Source organism: Cheilinus undulatus, linkage group 12, assembly GCF_018320785.1.
Source record: "Cheilinus undulatus linkage group 12, ASM1832078v1, whole genome shotgun sequence".
NCBI classification, from domain to species: domain Eukaryota; kingdom Metazoa; phylum Chordata; class Actinopteri; order Labriformes; family Labridae; genus Cheilinus; species Cheilinus undulatus.
In genome coordinates this window covers 10,182,379-10,199,245 of record NC_054876.1, presented here as the reverse complement: position 1 = coordinate 10,199,245, position 16,867 = coordinate 10,182,379, and the positions used below count along the sequence as shown (strand labels likewise).

The 16,867-nt window shown below is 39.7% G+C and overlaps 1 protein-coding gene across 11 annotated transcripts in view; it reads left to right on the top strand.

Annotated features, from left to right (window-relative positions):
- auts2a (activator of transcription and developmental regulator AUTS2 a) overlaps positions 1–7,707 on the top strand; it is a 656,715-nt gene extending 649,008 nt beyond the window's left edge. For 5 of the 11 annotated variants that reach the window (XM_041801239.1, XM_041801245.1, XM_041801247.1 and 2 more), the window contains 5 exons: positions 2,784–2,925; positions 4,446–4,526; positions 4,619–4,705; positions 4,828–5,080; positions 5,194–7,707. In XM_041801239.1, coding sequence (XP_041657173.1) covers positions 2,784–2,925; positions 4,446–4,526; positions 4,619–4,705; positions 4,828–5,080; positions 5,194–6,430 — 1,800 coding nt within the window. In that variant the 3' untranslated portion in view covers positions 6,431–7,707. The remainder of the gene's footprint in view (positions 1–2,783; positions 2,926–4,445; positions 4,527–4,618; positions 4,706–4,827; positions 5,081–5,193) is intronic. The other 6 variants (XM_041801244.1, XM_041801249.1, XM_041801241.1 and 3 more) reach the window with 6 other exon arrangements.
- Positions 7,708–16,867: the final 9,160 nt, after the last annotated feature.

Here is a 16,867-nt window from a genome sequence, read left to right as displayed (position 1 = left end):
TAGATACCACAACATTTGGAGCAGTTCCACCAGAGCAACATCATAGTGCTTCAGCTTTAGCAGGAGAAGTTGTCTAACTAGAAGAGATGAAACGTTTTCAGATCTGTTTCCAAGACACTATCACCCTCCAAATTCTAAACCATGATTAAAGACCGTAAACATCTTTTGACATTACTGGAGAACAAATTTGGCTGTTTCATTAAAGGGTATGCTTAGAAACTTCATGTTTAAAGGCATCCATACTCAACTTGTAGAGAAAAAATGCCTTTGATATTACAGTTTTGACCCCATACCAGCCTGACTTTGTTTCAGTCTTGAGCCAGTTTTTATCAGGTAGCTGACTGGCAGAGTAAATGCATAAAAAAGATGAATTCATTTTCCTTATTCAAAGAGAATTTATGCTCTTTTTGGCTCCTCATGCTGTGTGAGGAATGGTAATTCTTCCTCCCCCACCTTCCCTCCTGTTCAGGCCAACCTGGTTAGTTTACATTTTTCTGAAGACATTATAGGAGAGTTTTAATTGACCTCTTGACCTGATGATTTTGTCAGAGATGGGTTAATCCACTTTTGTAAAGTTTTAATCCAATATTTAATTTAATCAAAATTAAAATTCTTATTGTTCTTGGTGATATTATGTTTAAGATTACACAAACCTCTAGTAAAATTTAAACAGTATTTCTTATTCTAAGACCAAAAAATATTTTAAACTGCATTAAACTTTGTGCTGGTTTCACCTCGAAATGGGGAGTTGCAACAAATGTGATGTTTACAAATTAAATATTTGAAACTGCAATGCACTGTAAAAACAGCAGGAGCAATTGCAAACCACCAACGTAAGTGCAGGACTACTGCACTACTGAGTATTTGAAATAAAAGTGTATTACTGTATAAAAAGTAAGTATGCATAAATAGATTTTTTATAAAAATGTTACAAAAAAAAAGATCTTCAAATTAGTAAAACAAAAAACCAGCAGTTCATTGAAACAGGATATATCGCGTGACTACTGCAGCAGGAAGCAACAAAGTTTTCAAACTAAAAATTGACCAAAATGCAAGCTGCTACTGAAACCACTTTCACTGTTAAAGCACTGGAGAAAAACTACTATAGACTTTTATTGTGAAGGATTTGTCAGAAGTACCCCATTTACCCTTGATTTAACTGTGCTTTAGCAGCAGCCACCGTGTTCACAGTCAGCCTGGCTGTCACTCTTTAAGGCTGCTCCTCCAGCCTCTTTAAAACAGTCTGTTTCTTTGGATCATCATGGATTTAAAATGAGGGAGTCATGAGTTAAAACCCAATTTCAAACAGTTGTTTAAGGCGTTGTAATACGAGTTGCTGCAGCTCGTGTTAAAGCCACAGAAAGGACGACAGGGTACGGTGCTTAATGTTGTTATTGCAGACATCAGACCAAGGAGAGAACACACCTCTTACCTCATTACTGTGCCTCATGTTAATCACACTGACACAAACGGTTGATATTTGGGTTGTTATCTGACTGCTCTTTATAGTTATAGTGAAATATGATGATGAGTGGACTTACAATGAGCTGCTGTCTCACATGTAGCTCACTGCTATGCTAGCTGCAGCACTGCTTACAACACATGCTTGCTATTGCATTGTGCAATCATGACCATGCAAAAACATTGGAATTTGGATCAGTGACATGACCATTATTGTATCAGATCTGGCCCATCTCTTGATTTTATGGTTTATTTAAAGCAAAAAAAAATCTGTGAGAGCTTAATGCCTCTTCAGGGTTACAAAACATTAAACACTTGGATTTTTTATTGTCTTTTTTTACTCTTTACATCCACTCCATAATGAATAACAAGCTCGGCGCTCTATAGTCAAGTTGCTGCTACATCTTTTGATCAAGTTTCCAATATTCTTTCAAAATAAAAGTCAGTTTTTATCCAAACAAGAAGTAAAGTAACTTTGGCTCAAGATGGTGTAAAAATGCAAAATCAAGCACTGTAAAGAACTGTTTCCTGATAAAATCTGTAGGTTAATGGTTTACTTTAACTGAGTCCCTTTCAGAAATGTTTTAAGCGAAGTATTGAATATTACACAGATGTATCCCCTTACTAAAGAACAGCCTGATCATTAGTTTTAGTAGAATAGATCAAAAAAAGTTCCACATTACCACAAAAAAGTAATCACACTTTTAAACAATTAATTAAGATATGGTACACCAGTAAAAGAATGAAATATTGCACGACAGTCAGGTATTTTTATTACTATTTTGATTTAAATATGAAGACGTTTTGGCAGACTGATGTATTTTTGCATTTTGGATCCCAGATTAAGCGCAGACTTCTGTATCAGGTCTTGAGCCAAAAAAGTTTGTGAGTCCCTGCCCTGTAGTGTTCTCACATATTTTATTGTTACTTCTCGTTTGGTTAACTTGGCCTGCCTTTAGATTTTTTATGCGACTAGCCTTTACAAAAACCTCCTCTTAAATGGAAAAGCTTGGGTCATATTTTTGTGTCAGAGAAGAGCTGAATACAACCTTAATTATCTGTAGAAATGATATTCCCCCGACTGTGCAGCTGTAGCAGTCATGACCCTGATCTTTTTATGAGGGTATGATAAAAGGAAATTACAAAATAGAGTCTGCTGTTTTTGGGAGTGTAAGTCAACCAGATAAACTCTGAGGTTTAAAAAAGCTTTTTTGCACAAGATAACCATCCAGTCCCTCAGTCAATAGCTGATTAACAATCTCTGCTATTTTGTATTGGAGGGTTTTACATGTGCTTCTCTCTGTCGGTCTTGCGTCTTCCAGCAGCAGATGCAGGTCGACCCTCACAAGCTGGACTTCGGCCTCAAGCCAGAGTTCCTGAGTCGACCTCCGGGCCCGAGCCTCTTTGGCGCCATCCATCACCCCAGCGACTTGGCAAGGCCCGCCACGCTCTTCTCTGCTGCAGGTGAGTGTGAGTCAGACCTCTGGGTGGAGAGATTGATCGATGGTTAACAACGGTGACCTCTGACGCACAGCGGCAGTCCATCAATGCCTGCTGCTCAGAGTGAACTTGTCTGCTCTTATTATTGTTACCCAGTCCAGCTGTAAACGAGTAAAGACCCCCAAAAAAGAGTTTTCTCTGAAGGGAGGAGTAATAACTACAGTTGTGAATGTCAGTGCAGTGCAGTAAAAAAGCGTAAAGACTCATATGCATGAATAAAAGTTTTAGGAATATTTTTAATGAAAAGTCAGTCTGACAGGAATCTTTTAGCTGGAGTGTGCTGAGCTGGACTTAAAACTATAACAACCAAATATATGTATTAAAAGAAGCAATATTCAGTCTAAAAACTATCTCAAAAACATCTTTTTCTACAATGCAGGATTTTTTTCTTAACAGCCAGGAGAAATTTTCAGTTGGACCCAAGCTGAACCTTTACAAAAAAGGCAAAAGAAAGACCTTAAGACATCAGGATTGCTTTTAAACTACTGCTTCTGATATAGTACTTACACTAAGTGGTATAGCAGGAGGCAGTAGATGGTTGTTGCCACCATCTCTGAACCCGTCAGCTGCATTTGATGATGACTAAGCAATTAGAGATAAAGGACAACCAGAGGTTAGATTCTCTGCCTGAGACATGACGTGTGGTTGGTCAACCAGCTGTTTCTCCTCGCTGCTCAGGTTGTCAGACGGAGAAAACAAGCTCAGGTTGAACGGCTGCAATTTTTGGGCCTGATCTAAAGTCTAAGACCAGTATACCCAAGGTCCTGGAACAGCCGGTCCATATGCTGATAGATAAGATGGTTAATGTTATGACTTGCTTTCTCTTCTCCTGGTTATTATTACACCCCTCATCAACTTCAGATCCAAGAAATGAGGATTAGCATTAGTTCATGCAGGACACGGAAGTCATTCGCCTAACCATGATCCGCTGATGGCTAGCTGACCTCAATTCTCACCTCCTGCAGTCCATCTCTTTCTGTTAACATGTCAGTCCATTTAAATTTGATGTACTTTTCACTAATCCATGCTTGCATTGATGCTGATGCACCACGGCACTGCTGCTGCCCCTCCTCCACCTTTATAGCACAAAGCTTGTTGCACCCTCATATTCAAATTCATGCTACTATGGATTAATTGCTTCTGAACTAATATAATTGTATTCAATACGTCATTAATGTATCTCTTCATATGGGGGTTTCTAGCAATGTGCTCCCTGGAAAGCCAAAGCATGCTGCTGACTAACCCAGGGAGCATCTTTAGAGCAGAGCCTTCTCCACCAAGTAAAACTGTATATCTGTTTTGCAATAAAACGGTTAAATGTATGATGAATGTCCCTGAAGGATGTGTGAAGATGACATCTCTGATTTGAATATTGTCTGCTAAAATTTGCATAATCAGTTTGTAGAAATGCCTGTTATAGTTCCCTTTACATTCTTTATTCATTCATGTTTCTGCAATATATATATATTTTTTTATCTTCTCAGGTCCTACTCACCCATCAGCGGGTCCTTTTGGTCACCCACCCCATCATCCTGGGAACTTCCTCACCCCGGCATCTCACTTAGGTAAGAAGAACCTTCAGTTTAGCACCCATGATTTTCAGTATGTATAAGAAGAATTTAAGTGTAATGGTATTCTTGCACGTCTTGTGTCCCAGCAGAACCTTTCAGTAGACCTACATCGTTTGGAGGTCTGGGGTCACTCAGTTCATCGGCCTTTGGAGGGCTGGGAAACCCAGCACTAAGTGAGTTTTAACTTGATGGATGATAAAGTTGATGCTCTTCAAGCAGCAGAAAAAAATTATATACATTCAAGTTGTTGAGATATGCATTTAACTTGGGTCCTGCCGTGTTTTTCCACGTGTTGAATCCCTAACAGCGGCCAACTCGGTGTTCGGCCATAAAGACGGCCCCAACGCACAGCAGCACTTCAACAACAGCAGCAACAGCAGCCACCAGGAGCCATGGAACCGTCTGCACCGCACGCCGCCCTCCTTTCCTACACCTCCACCCTGGCTGAAACCGGGAGACTCTGAACGCAGCGCATCTGCAAACTCACACGAGAGGGACCGAGACTCTGACAAACGGGACTCATTGAGCAGTAAAGATGACAAGGACAGGTAGGCATCTTTGAAATGGATTATTCTAGAGTGACTTCAAGAGGTGGATTAGCAGAAGGTTGTGAACATATCAGATCAGATTATCTATTTGACACTTTCTTTTGTTTTTCTAGGGACTCTGTCGAAAAGCGCCATCCAAGCCATCCATCTCCAGTCCCTGTGAATCCAATCAGCCTCCTGGGTCACAGCCGACCTCCTGAGCACCACAGGAACCACCTCCCCCCTGCTCCTGGAGATCCTCAGAGAGAAAAAGAGAACAAGTCCAAAGACAGGGAGAGGGAGCACTCAGACTCCTGGAAAGACAACGGCACAGACGACCACAAGCTCAAGGACAACCAGCACAGCGATAAGGATGCGCCTATCATCCATGATGGCCGGGTCTCAGACGACAAAGTGTCCAACAGGGGGACGGCTTCGCCCTATATCCGGCAGACCAGCCTGGAGCGTCCAAACGGTGGCCTGAGCAGGGAGGTTCTGGAGAAGAAGGTGGAGCTTTCGTATGAGCACCAGAAGAAGAACAGCGAGGTGAAGGTGAAAGAAGAGAGGAAGGAGGAGCAGGAGGGAGCCCCAGAGAGGGTGAGCGAGCACCCTACACAGGCTCCCTCCACCCCGAACCTCCACCCTCCCTCCTCCATGCCTGTGCCCATGGGCATGGCCGGTGTCCATCCCATCAACTCCATCAGCAGTCTGGAGAGAACTCGAGTAGTGGCGCCCTTCATGGGTATCAGCCCCATCCCCGGAGCGGACAGGTTTCCCTACCCCGCCTTCCACTGGGACCCCATGAGGGACCCCTACAGGGGCCTGGACATCCACAGACGGGATCCTCTTGCTAGGGACCTGCTGCTGCGGAATGACCCTCTGCACCGGCTCACAGCGCCACGCCTGTACGAGGCTGAGCGCGCCTACAGAGACCGTGAGCCTCATGACTTTAACCGAGACCATGCCAACCCGCTGGCCCTGGAGCACCGGAGGGAGCAGGAGCGCGCCCAGCTGGAGGAGCGAGACCGTCTGCTTAGAGAGGACTACGAGCACGGGCGCCTCCATCCCTCCATGCACCACCCTGCTCTTGATGGACATCTCCCACACCCCGCCCCAGGCCTCATGGCTCCCGGACTCCCGGGTATGCACTACTCACGGGTCAGTCCAACGGCTGCAGCTGCTGCTGCAGCAGCAGCAGCCGCAGCCCATCAGAACGGTATCCTCACCAAAACCCCACCCACCGCCTCTCTGAGTGCGCCACCCCCTCTTATCCCAACGCTGGGTGCCCGGCCCGGCTCACCCAGACGGACTACTCCCCTGGGCACAGACATCAGAGACAGACCGGCTCACAAAGACATCGAGGCGCGGTGAGCGGAGCCTCAGACTGCTGCCCTGTGCCTCACTAACACTGAACTCACCCAGCACTTAGCTTTGGGCCAAGCCAGACTGTAACATAGCTGTGAATAACTTATGTGGGCCGAGATGCGCTCACACATGAATTGTTTTGTATTAAACCACATAAAGACAATAATCAAGGAACAAAAAACTGATTTTTCAAAGATTTTTTTGCAGTTTGCTCCAGCTTTTTCTGCTCATCCTCTCTCTTGTACAGCGATGTGGAGCGGGAATGAACACTGAGAATGTACAGGTACTTCAGCACTGACAGACAGCAAAGTGTGTAGATAATGTGTACAGTTGCTGTGCTTGCTCTGTATGGATTAAAATCATGGTACAAATATGCAAAAGGAGTTTTGAAAGCTTTACTTTGAACACATGTAAATAGAGGAGTATTACAGCCGTTATTCAGAATGTGCTTTTGCAGTTTTTGTTTTTTCGGTTGAAGCAGCTGATTAGCATTGTACCACCACAGACCCCATATTCAACTATGCAACAAAAATCTGGGCTCCCTTTCTGAAAGCTCGCCTTCTTACCACCACCGTGTTTCAATGAAGGACAAAAAGCTGTATTCTCTCCACAACTCAGACTTAAATTAACCAAACCACGCCGGTTTGGCTTCACTAAAAGGAGAATTTCCTAAAACAAAGATATAATGTGGTGACAATCCTGAAATATATGAATATGGTACTACATTACCAAGGATTTCTTGATGTTAAAAGCCAGCAGCACAAATATTTCAACTCTTTTATTCCCGATTCTTCCATGATTTTTTACTACAAGTCTGGTTCTGGGGAGAATGCAGCACATGAAACTACCAGACAGCACATCCGCCCTCTGAAGGAGTGTAAAGTTCATGTTTTGGAAATAGGTTCTGTTGGTCAAACAGTGTATTAAAGTGCTTTCCTAAGTTGTTGTACCTACAAAATCAAAAGACAAAAAAAGCCAGTCTGGACAGTTTGTTTCTAATGAGCAGAGATCTATTTTAGTAGTCCACTGAAGGTTTAGTTGTGCGCTTCAAACTGTGATATCATGTCGTGCAGTGTTTTTTAATACAACATAAAAATGTCCACCGGAGCCATAGTGGTTAGTCAACGCGTATTGCAAAAAGATTGTTCAATGAGAAACTTTTTTTGCTGTTTACCATGTACAGGGAAAAAAATGAAGTCTTTCTAGATCATGTACAAAAATGAGAAAAAATGAAGCGACTGAATCTTCAGCATGCTCCTCATTTAAACTTGTGTTATGTAAATTGTGCCATGTTATTAAAAAATGTGTACTAAAGCTGTCTGTGGGACTTTTATTCCTTTACCTACATAGTTAGATAAACAGGAACTGTTTCTTTAACACTTAATGACTTTTCACAATGAACCCCTTTTAGAAGATAACTTACATTTGGTTCAAATTTGAAACAAAACACAAGTACTTTAAACGGCAAATCAGCTGTTTTTATACTGTCTTGGGGTGCATGTTTGCACATCTTTGGGTGTTAATGAGCTGCAAGTCTTGAGCGGATCATATCATACTTTACTATTGAAGTCAGACCCTTTTCTAAACAGGAAACAGCAAGGAAATTTCACTTTTTAAGGAAGCTGACTCCATGAAGAATCCTGGACCTTCAAAATCAAAGGAGTTGCTGCTTTAGTGCTGCCCCAATCTCAGAATTCATCAGGATTTATCATTTGTCCAATGTAACAGAGAAATAACGCCTGTAGGAACAGGGGTTAGTTCAGATGAAGCCAGCAGTCAGGCCAGCCCACTGAAGTGACTGTGTCCCGGGTCTCTCTCTGCATAGTTTGCATGCTTGGGCTCTCTACTCCAGCTTCCTCCCACACACCAAAAACAAGTAAGGATATGGTTGGCTGTGGAAGCACAAGAAAGATCAGGATTCACTGTAATAAACTGTTTAAAAATGCGTTGAGCTAAACCAAACATCTTTGTGGAAAGTCAAAACTAAGTTTTTTACCTAATCATTACAAAAGAGGTGAAAAAACAGCTTTTATGAATGGGTGAACTTTACTGAAATTTACTCTGGTAGTAGAAATGTCAAATCATGTTTTGGCTTTTTTGTGGGTAATATGTATGTAGTCACAAGTATTTAACAGGACTAATATATCCTTTTGATCAATTGCAAAAGTTGAATATGGACTAGATTTTAATACACGCTGATGGATTTACTCTAAGGTTTTGTTTGGTTTGTTAGTTTCTCCCACTGAAGTTTAACAACTGAGTCTTGTCTTTGAACAGGAAGTAGTTTTCACCAAAAATGATTTCTGCATGTGAGGACAATACTCTCACTGCACAATACAAAACAAAATTATTTCTTTACTTGTACAAAGTATTCTCAACAAAGAATATTTTTGTTTCTACTAAAAGTTCTTGAGATCTTGGAAATTTAAATTTTTTTTTAAGGTTTTGAGAGATTTCAAAAGACAAACAAATCCCCTCAAATTACCTATACTTTCCAAGACATCAGACATTTCTTTGAAAATATTTTTAAATACTTTTTAAAAAAAACTTCTACAGAGATTCCCTAAATGTTTCAATGAAATCTTCTGAAAAAGCATAAAGATTTATATTTCTAAAAATTCCATGAAAATTTTCAAGCAAGTTTAACTAAATTGGAAAGCAGATTTCACTGAAAATTTGCAATCAAATTCCCAAAATTGTACCAAAAAGTTCACCCAAATCACATGGAATATTATGCAGATTTTAGACAAACACCCCAAAACATTCAAAAAAACCTCCCAAAGTTTTCTTCAAAAATTCAGAAATATTTTCAAAGGAAATTACCCCCAAAATGGCCAATAAATTTCCCCCAAAAAAACTAAAAATAGATGTACATTTATTAAAAAAAAAAAAATCAAATTGAATGCCTCAAAACATCAAACATATTCTTAAAAGTTTCTGCAAAATTCATAACAATTTCAAAGCAAATTTCTTCATCATTCAGAGCAAATTACTTAAACTTTTAAGGAAATTCCAGAAAATTATCTTTAAAAATCGCATGCATACTGTGTTGTATGAAAGCCAGAATGTGACTTTCTCATACTGAGTGTGCATGCAGGGTCTCAGGTAGATATTGAAACAATACATTGGTTGATTGCTGTGTGGTAAAGAGCACAAATGAAATATATATGCATCATTTGTGGCAAATAAGAAATACTGTATAAAAAGTAAACATATTTTTGATTTCTATAAGTTACACCTGACCTCTGTTAAAATATTCATAGTGAGTTTTGATAATAAACAGTTGGGTAACTGGTTATTTATAGTTCATATTTGGGTAAATCTTGTAGTTTTTCTGCCTTATATCCAAAAGAGGCATCTTAAAATATGTTGTTCCCCTGCTATGGTGGTTTTAGCTTCATGGAGATGGACCTCATATTGATCTTTGCCCAGAGCCTCAAAATGACTAAAACCACTCTTGACATTACTGGAAATCTGAAGTTAGAGAATCTGTTTAGGATTTATCACTTCATACTAGAGCTGCAAATTTAATTTTTATCATTACAATATACAAAAGCACAATACACATTGTAAATGTCTGAGTTTATTTATTTAGTTATTACCATTATTATTATTTTTAAGTGAAGCACTGCTATCTCTACATCTTACATGCTCTCACACCATTTTCATGCAGTAAAATAAAACTGAAGCCAGCTACCCTGTACAGTAAGTGGAGCAAATTCTGCAGTATAAAAGGCTTGAGTTGTTATGGATTCATGAAACAAAAATTGCAAATAGCTACAATGAAAGCTCATAATAGTACTCTAGCATCTACCTTTAAAACTTCATACTAAGACAATATCAAAAAGTGGTATTCATTTTTTCCTCCTAAAAAGCAAAACTAGGATAAATCAGACACTTCTTTCCAGAATAATGGTATTATGACAGTTGATTTCCTTTATTTAAAACAATAGACTTCCCATATTTTTATGCCAATATATCAAAAAAACAAAAGGTCAAACAGTGATTTCAAATCATATTCTAAACTTGACTTTTAGAACCAGTTTCTGCTTCTCTGCTGTTGCACCAGTGTTGGCTGCGTTTCATAGAAAATAGCTTGGTAACAAACCACAGAAACCCATCATGCATCACACCAAATCATCTGCTCGGACAAGTGAGTGCCTGTGCAGAGCTCAATAACAGAGCGGTAAACATCAGCAGCCTTCATGGGTGAATCATGGCACAGTGCTTGTGTATTCATCAGAGGATGCAAGAGTTATTGACATTCCCATTACGCTGAATAACCACAGCATTCATGCAGCGCTGTCTGATTGATGTTCAGCAGCGCAGCACACGGGTCATGCATCAATCACATGTTGGCTCCATCACTAACTGCTGGGAAATGTGGTTTGTCTGTATTTCCTCCTGCCAAGTAAACGCCTCCCGCTTCAGGGACTGACACTCATTTTCCTCTCAGACCTGCAGAAGCAAAGTGATGGTAGTACAACAAGTGGTAGTTCAGACTTTCAGCCAGGAGAGGGCGCCAGACTGCTGCAGATGTAAACACAAAGACCTGACAGAAGACAGCCCACATTGGTAACCAGGCTGAGTACTATTCTTTTAAAGACTAAAAACTACAAATATCATCATCTTTAAGTGTATCAATTTGAAATGTTTCTGCTTTATCCTGATATAAAGTTTTGACAGCTGGTTGAACACAAGATATAATATGAAACATCACAAAGAGCCCGGAGATCTGTCAGAGGCTCTTCCCACACTTTTCTGCCAGTATGATGATAAACCATTTCTTATAATAAAAATAAAATCGTCAAATTAAATCAAGAATAATCCTTCAGCAGAGATGTTACATTGCTGCGTGGTTACGCTGCTGATTTATTCAATTTTTCAGAAACACTTTAAAAGAAAGGGTCTTTTTAATATCTGAGACAGTTGTTATCTCTTGCACAGCTCATCATGAATAAATGAATTTAATTGAAACAATCTGTCATTCAACATAGCCGGGGTTGTTCAAAGTATGGCAAACAGACCAAATGAGAGCAGTGGTTCATTTTTAAATAGGACACAGCAAACTCCAATTGGTTGATCGTTTTCTTCAGGCCCTTGTACATAAGATGTATTTTTATGTAGTAGTGATTCGATGCAAGCTTTCACACAAGCAGCATAATTTCTTTGTGCAGTTGATATTCTTCAAACTTTCACTCCTGACTAGCACAACCAAAATTCTCACTGTTGCCAAAGGGAGACAAATTTTGATGCAGAGGAGCAAAAACCTTTGCATATTTATCATTAATTTTTCTTTTTCACACAAATGTTTGTCTCTAGCCAGTGCCTAGTCTTTTTTGTCTTTAATGTGATATATGTAGCCTGGTGAAGGACAGAGACAGACAGCAGGCAGTCCGACACACGTCCATGTGAATCTAAATGCTCTTTAGGCACAGCTGGAACCAAACAGGACTTTAGTCCAATGACACGTTTGACAAAAAGTCTCCTCTGACCTCAGACATACGGCTCCAGGTCAGTCAGCTCCATGAAATCACTCCTCTGACAAGTCTGTAACACAAATATGAGCCGACATGTGACAGTGAAACACAAGTTTGTCCTTTTTTTATAACTGAAATAAGTTTATAGAACACTGAGAAAAATAAATCTGAGCAAAAGTTAATTAATCTGATTTAATCTGTGATTTCAACAGTAAAGATACAAATTACTAGCTTTATACATATGCACCGAATTTTGAAGTTAATCAATGCTGTTAAAAACACAAGACACTGAATTTTTTCCTATTATATTTCATACATTGAATGTGTAATGTAAAATAAGTATATCCAGAGCTGAACAAAATATTTACACTGACAAAAGATGTTTCCTGGCTTTCTTATCAGTGGTGATTAACTGTGCAGCTGACATTCAAGGGAAGTAGGAGAGGATCAAATGGTGCTTGAAGCAGCCAGAATAGTTCTGAACATTGTTGACATCACAGGGGAGGAAATGGACATAACACTGAGGGAACTGCACACACGATGACGGAGGGAGAAGTATAGTGGAAAGGGAACTCACTGGGTGGACAATGTAAATAGTAAAAACTGCAAGACACAAATAATCCAGTAGTTGGCGGTAATGCAACGCTACGCATACAAACTGCCATAAAACTCCAAGAAGAAAAAGAAGAAGCCTCTCTGTGAGAATCTTTATCCATGTTTGTAAACCTCAGTTGAGAGGTGCAGAAATCTTAACAAGTCCACAAGTGTTTTGAGAAGTTTTAACATCTCTTCTGGGCTTGTGGTGCCTGAAAAGGGTCAAAACTTCAGGATACAACATGCATTTATTCTTACAACTTCACTAAGTTTGCCCAACTAATAATACCAAAATTTTTATAACAAATAAAATCAAGATTTCCTCACAAATATTAACAAGTTTTCTAAACAATGAAGCCAAGTCCACCTGACTAACACTGGCAAGTTTTTCTGGGAATGTCTCTAAGATTTCCTGATCATAAAAACCAACAAATTGTTTCCCAAACTATTGCCTGACAAAGTTTTCCTCACAAACACTGTAAGTGTTTCTAACAAATAATGCTAATTGTTAACAGGAGGCTGATGGAGTTAGAGCCCAGCTTCATTCATTCTGCAGACATCGTACTGATCTGACAGACAGACGGCTCTGATGAATAAAGTGTGACAGCGCGATGTCTGATGGGGTTTCACTGCAGACGGGATCCTGTGAAGACAGCTTCTTTATCAAACACACTGTGACAGCAACAACAACAACAACAGAGACGACTGATGAGATAAAACAGCCAAACCAGTCTGCAAATCTGAGGTTTCTCACTCCATTTACAGGAATCTTCAAAAGTTCAACTAACAACTTAAAGCTATTTAAAATCAACAGAACAGAAATTCATATTCACAATGATGAATACAGCTGTTTCCCACTTGAAGCACAGATGAGGAGAAAGGAGTGATAGTTGGAGTTGCAATGTCAAGAGAGGCTGCTTCATTTTTGGAAGTCTTAGAAGATTGACAAGGTTTAAAGAGGGAGAGAAGGAGGAAATAAAATCAGTCTATCTGACTTTTTAGGGGGTTTGCCCAACAGAATCTAACTCGACTTTGTCTGCTAAAAAGTCAGGCTGTCCGAGAAATCCCCCCTGACTTTTTTGCTGTATGTTGCTGCAGTGTGCAGAAGAGTTAAAAGATGTGGGATGAGCGATTGTTATGATAACTGTGAAATTTCTACACTGCAGCAGAAATCATTTTACAGGATCTGTAAAGTGTCAGGGAAGTTAAGCTGTGTAAAATCAGAGCTGAGGAGAGGCTTTTACACACCGAAGCTCTGAGGAGAGAGAAACAGGAGAGGTGGTGCCTGTTAGCAGAAAAGAAAGAGTGGACTGATGTGTGTGGATAAAAATATTTCCTTACATTCATATCAGTGATTATTAACCGTGCAGCAGACAAACAGGGGATTCCAAAAGAATTACAATGGTTTTGGATTTGGCAGAAACCTCTCTGGACATTAAGGACTGTCAAAAACTCTGATAATTGAGTCAGGGTTACAGCAGAGGAAATATCATTAATGGGAGCTCTGGGGGTTGAGCAGCAATTTCTCAAAGACAAGGACGCGTCCTCAGGTGGAAGTTTTTCAGGTATACCATGGAAGACTGTTCCAGTACTGAGGATCTTTAAAATTCTTCAAAGGACTGGGCCTTAAAAACAGAGAAGTTTTAAGGATGCATGAATTTATGTATCCTCCACTCTCAGGGATTACCCACAATCCAATGCAGACAATTTCCTTCTCTTATAAAAGATTGCACAATACCAGGAGGAGTCCTAAACTGTCTGATGCACTTTTAAATCTAAGTATCGCCCAGTTTTCAAATATGCTGTCTTCAGAGCTTTATGACATCCATGTAAAGCTGGACGGGTAAAAGTTGTACACCACTGGTGTCAGTACCGCCCCCATTCTAGTTTCTGCCACACACACTCTAGGCTGTTTGAAATGTGTGCTCAACAGTTGTCAGGGAGGACTTTTGCCTGAAGGACTGAGTCCTTCAAACAGAGAATTTTCATGAATGCACGTGTCCTCTGCTCACAGGAATTACCCACAATCCAATGTGCACTGTTTACCTGCTCTTCAAAACTAAACAAAAGAGCGCACTATCAGGAGGAAGCCGGCTCCTCGAGGTCTCTACACTTTAAAAAGCCTTGTTCCCATTGTAAATATGTTATCACCATTATTTTACGGCAGTAATACTCAACGTGTGGCTCATGATCCACATGTGGCTCTTTTGTGATGATTTGTGGCTCTTTTATGTCTCAACTGAAATATTATTCCCCCAGAAAACCTTAAAAAAGGACAACTTTGACCTCAGAAATGATCTACTGCAAGCAACATAAATAGGTTTGTTTTCCACACTGATTGTGTTTGCTTTATTTGTCACTCCTAATTTTTTTGTCTGTACATTTCCATTGCCTTTACTTGCATTTTTTACCACTTTATTTCAAATTTTTACCACTTTTAATCCATTTTTACTGCTTTAAGCCCACTTTTGCCATTCAATGGCTCTTTTTTTGCCATTTTTGACCATTTTTCCCACCTTTTTTCTGCTTTTAACCTTTCTAATTCCCTTGGCGCTCATTTTTGCAATGTCTATGTCATTTTTCTGACCATTTTTTCCACCTGTAACTTTTCTTTGTCACTTCTCACCCATTTTTTGCCACTTTCTGCCCTTATTCTGACATTTTTCTGCCTATTTTTGTCATTTTTCAACCAGTTTTTGCCATTTTTGCCTACTTTACCCCTTGACCCATTTTTGCCACTTTTTTTGCTGCTTTTTGGACCATTTTCGCCACTCTGTGCTGCTTTTTGCCTACTTTTCCCACCTTTTGCTGATTTTAGCTCATTTTAGTCAGTTTCACTCATTTTCCTGCCATGTTTTCCTGCTTTTTGACTATTTTTGCGACCCGTAACTCATTTTTTTTGTCAATTCGCGCTCATTTTCCCACTTTCTGCCTGTTTTGTCACTTTCCCTATTTTTTTCCACCTTTTAACCAGTTTTTGACACTTTTCTTTGCATTTTTTCACCATTTTTGCTACCTTTTATGTATCTTTATTGCTACTTCAACCTATTTTTGCCACTTTTCACCCCTTAGATTTTGTCTCTTGTGAAGCTAATTTTCAACTTTTTGGCTCCTTGGTTGAGAAAGGTTCAGTAACACTGTTTTATGGTATCAAAGTAAAGCTGGACGGGTAAAAGTAGCACCATATAACACAATTATATTGTATGATGAATAGGATTATAAGATTATATTATGTATTATGATTATATGATTATATGAAATAATATTAGACAGTACTGGGTATAAGTTATTCAAGTCATAGTTAGTACCCCTCCTACTTGGTTTATATGGGCGTAAGTTGACATATATGGTTGTGTCCATTCCTATGATGTAATCACGCACACTCACTTATACTCACACAAATGTGTGTTCAAGAGTTACCAGGGAGGACCCTGACCTAAGTAGCCTCCAGGGGACCTGACTCATTGGGATCTTTCCTACAGAGGAAGGATCTGACTTTGAGAACCGGCAATGGAGTTGTGTTTTTCCCACCAGAATCTCAGGAATCTTGCATGAGGGTGAAGAAGCTTCACATTAAATTTGTGGTTTCATTTGGGATGCTCACACCAGTGCCCCCACAAAGCATGGTTACCCCATGCAACTACCTAAATTGCTTATGCCCAGAACCCATCTTAGTCATGTGCTCAAGGAAAGATTTCCAACAAAAGACAGATTCAGTAAAATGACGTTTATTTTCTAACAATGTTAATGTTATCATGTGAACATCTTAAGAGTTTTAGATTGGTCTGATTTATTTTAAAGGCCAATGTGTGAGTTTTCTAAAGCAGCCAGTCAAGTATCTTTGAATTTAATGAGTTAAGAATGACAATGTTAACTGTCTAAACTGACTGAAATACCTTCTGTGTCCTGATTTCACTTGTTTAAGTCTACCTTTGGTTCTGCCAGTATTTACACAGCCTCTAAAGGAAGAGTTTTAATGTCGTCTGGAGTCAGTTTCATGCACCGTCTACTCCTGGAGTGAGTTTCTGTTGATTGAATCATTTCAGCTCCATGGATGTTTACTAGAGAAATGAAGGGTTATTCCTCACCCTGCCTGTGTTTAACATGTAAATAAGGCGTGTTGTGATAAAAACAACAATTGAGTTCAGTGTTTGCTAAGTCAACACTTTCATGGCTTCAGGGGAATCTCTAATACATCATTATTTATTTGAGCACAAATGCTGTTGAAACATAAGCTGAAGATCTGCAAAACATCCCCATACTCTTTTTTAGCTGTGACTTCCTGTAGCAGGAATGAACATCCATCTGTCATTGTTTTTTTTTTTTTTTTTTTTGTTATAATTAAAGCAAATTACCTGCAGTTTGTCTG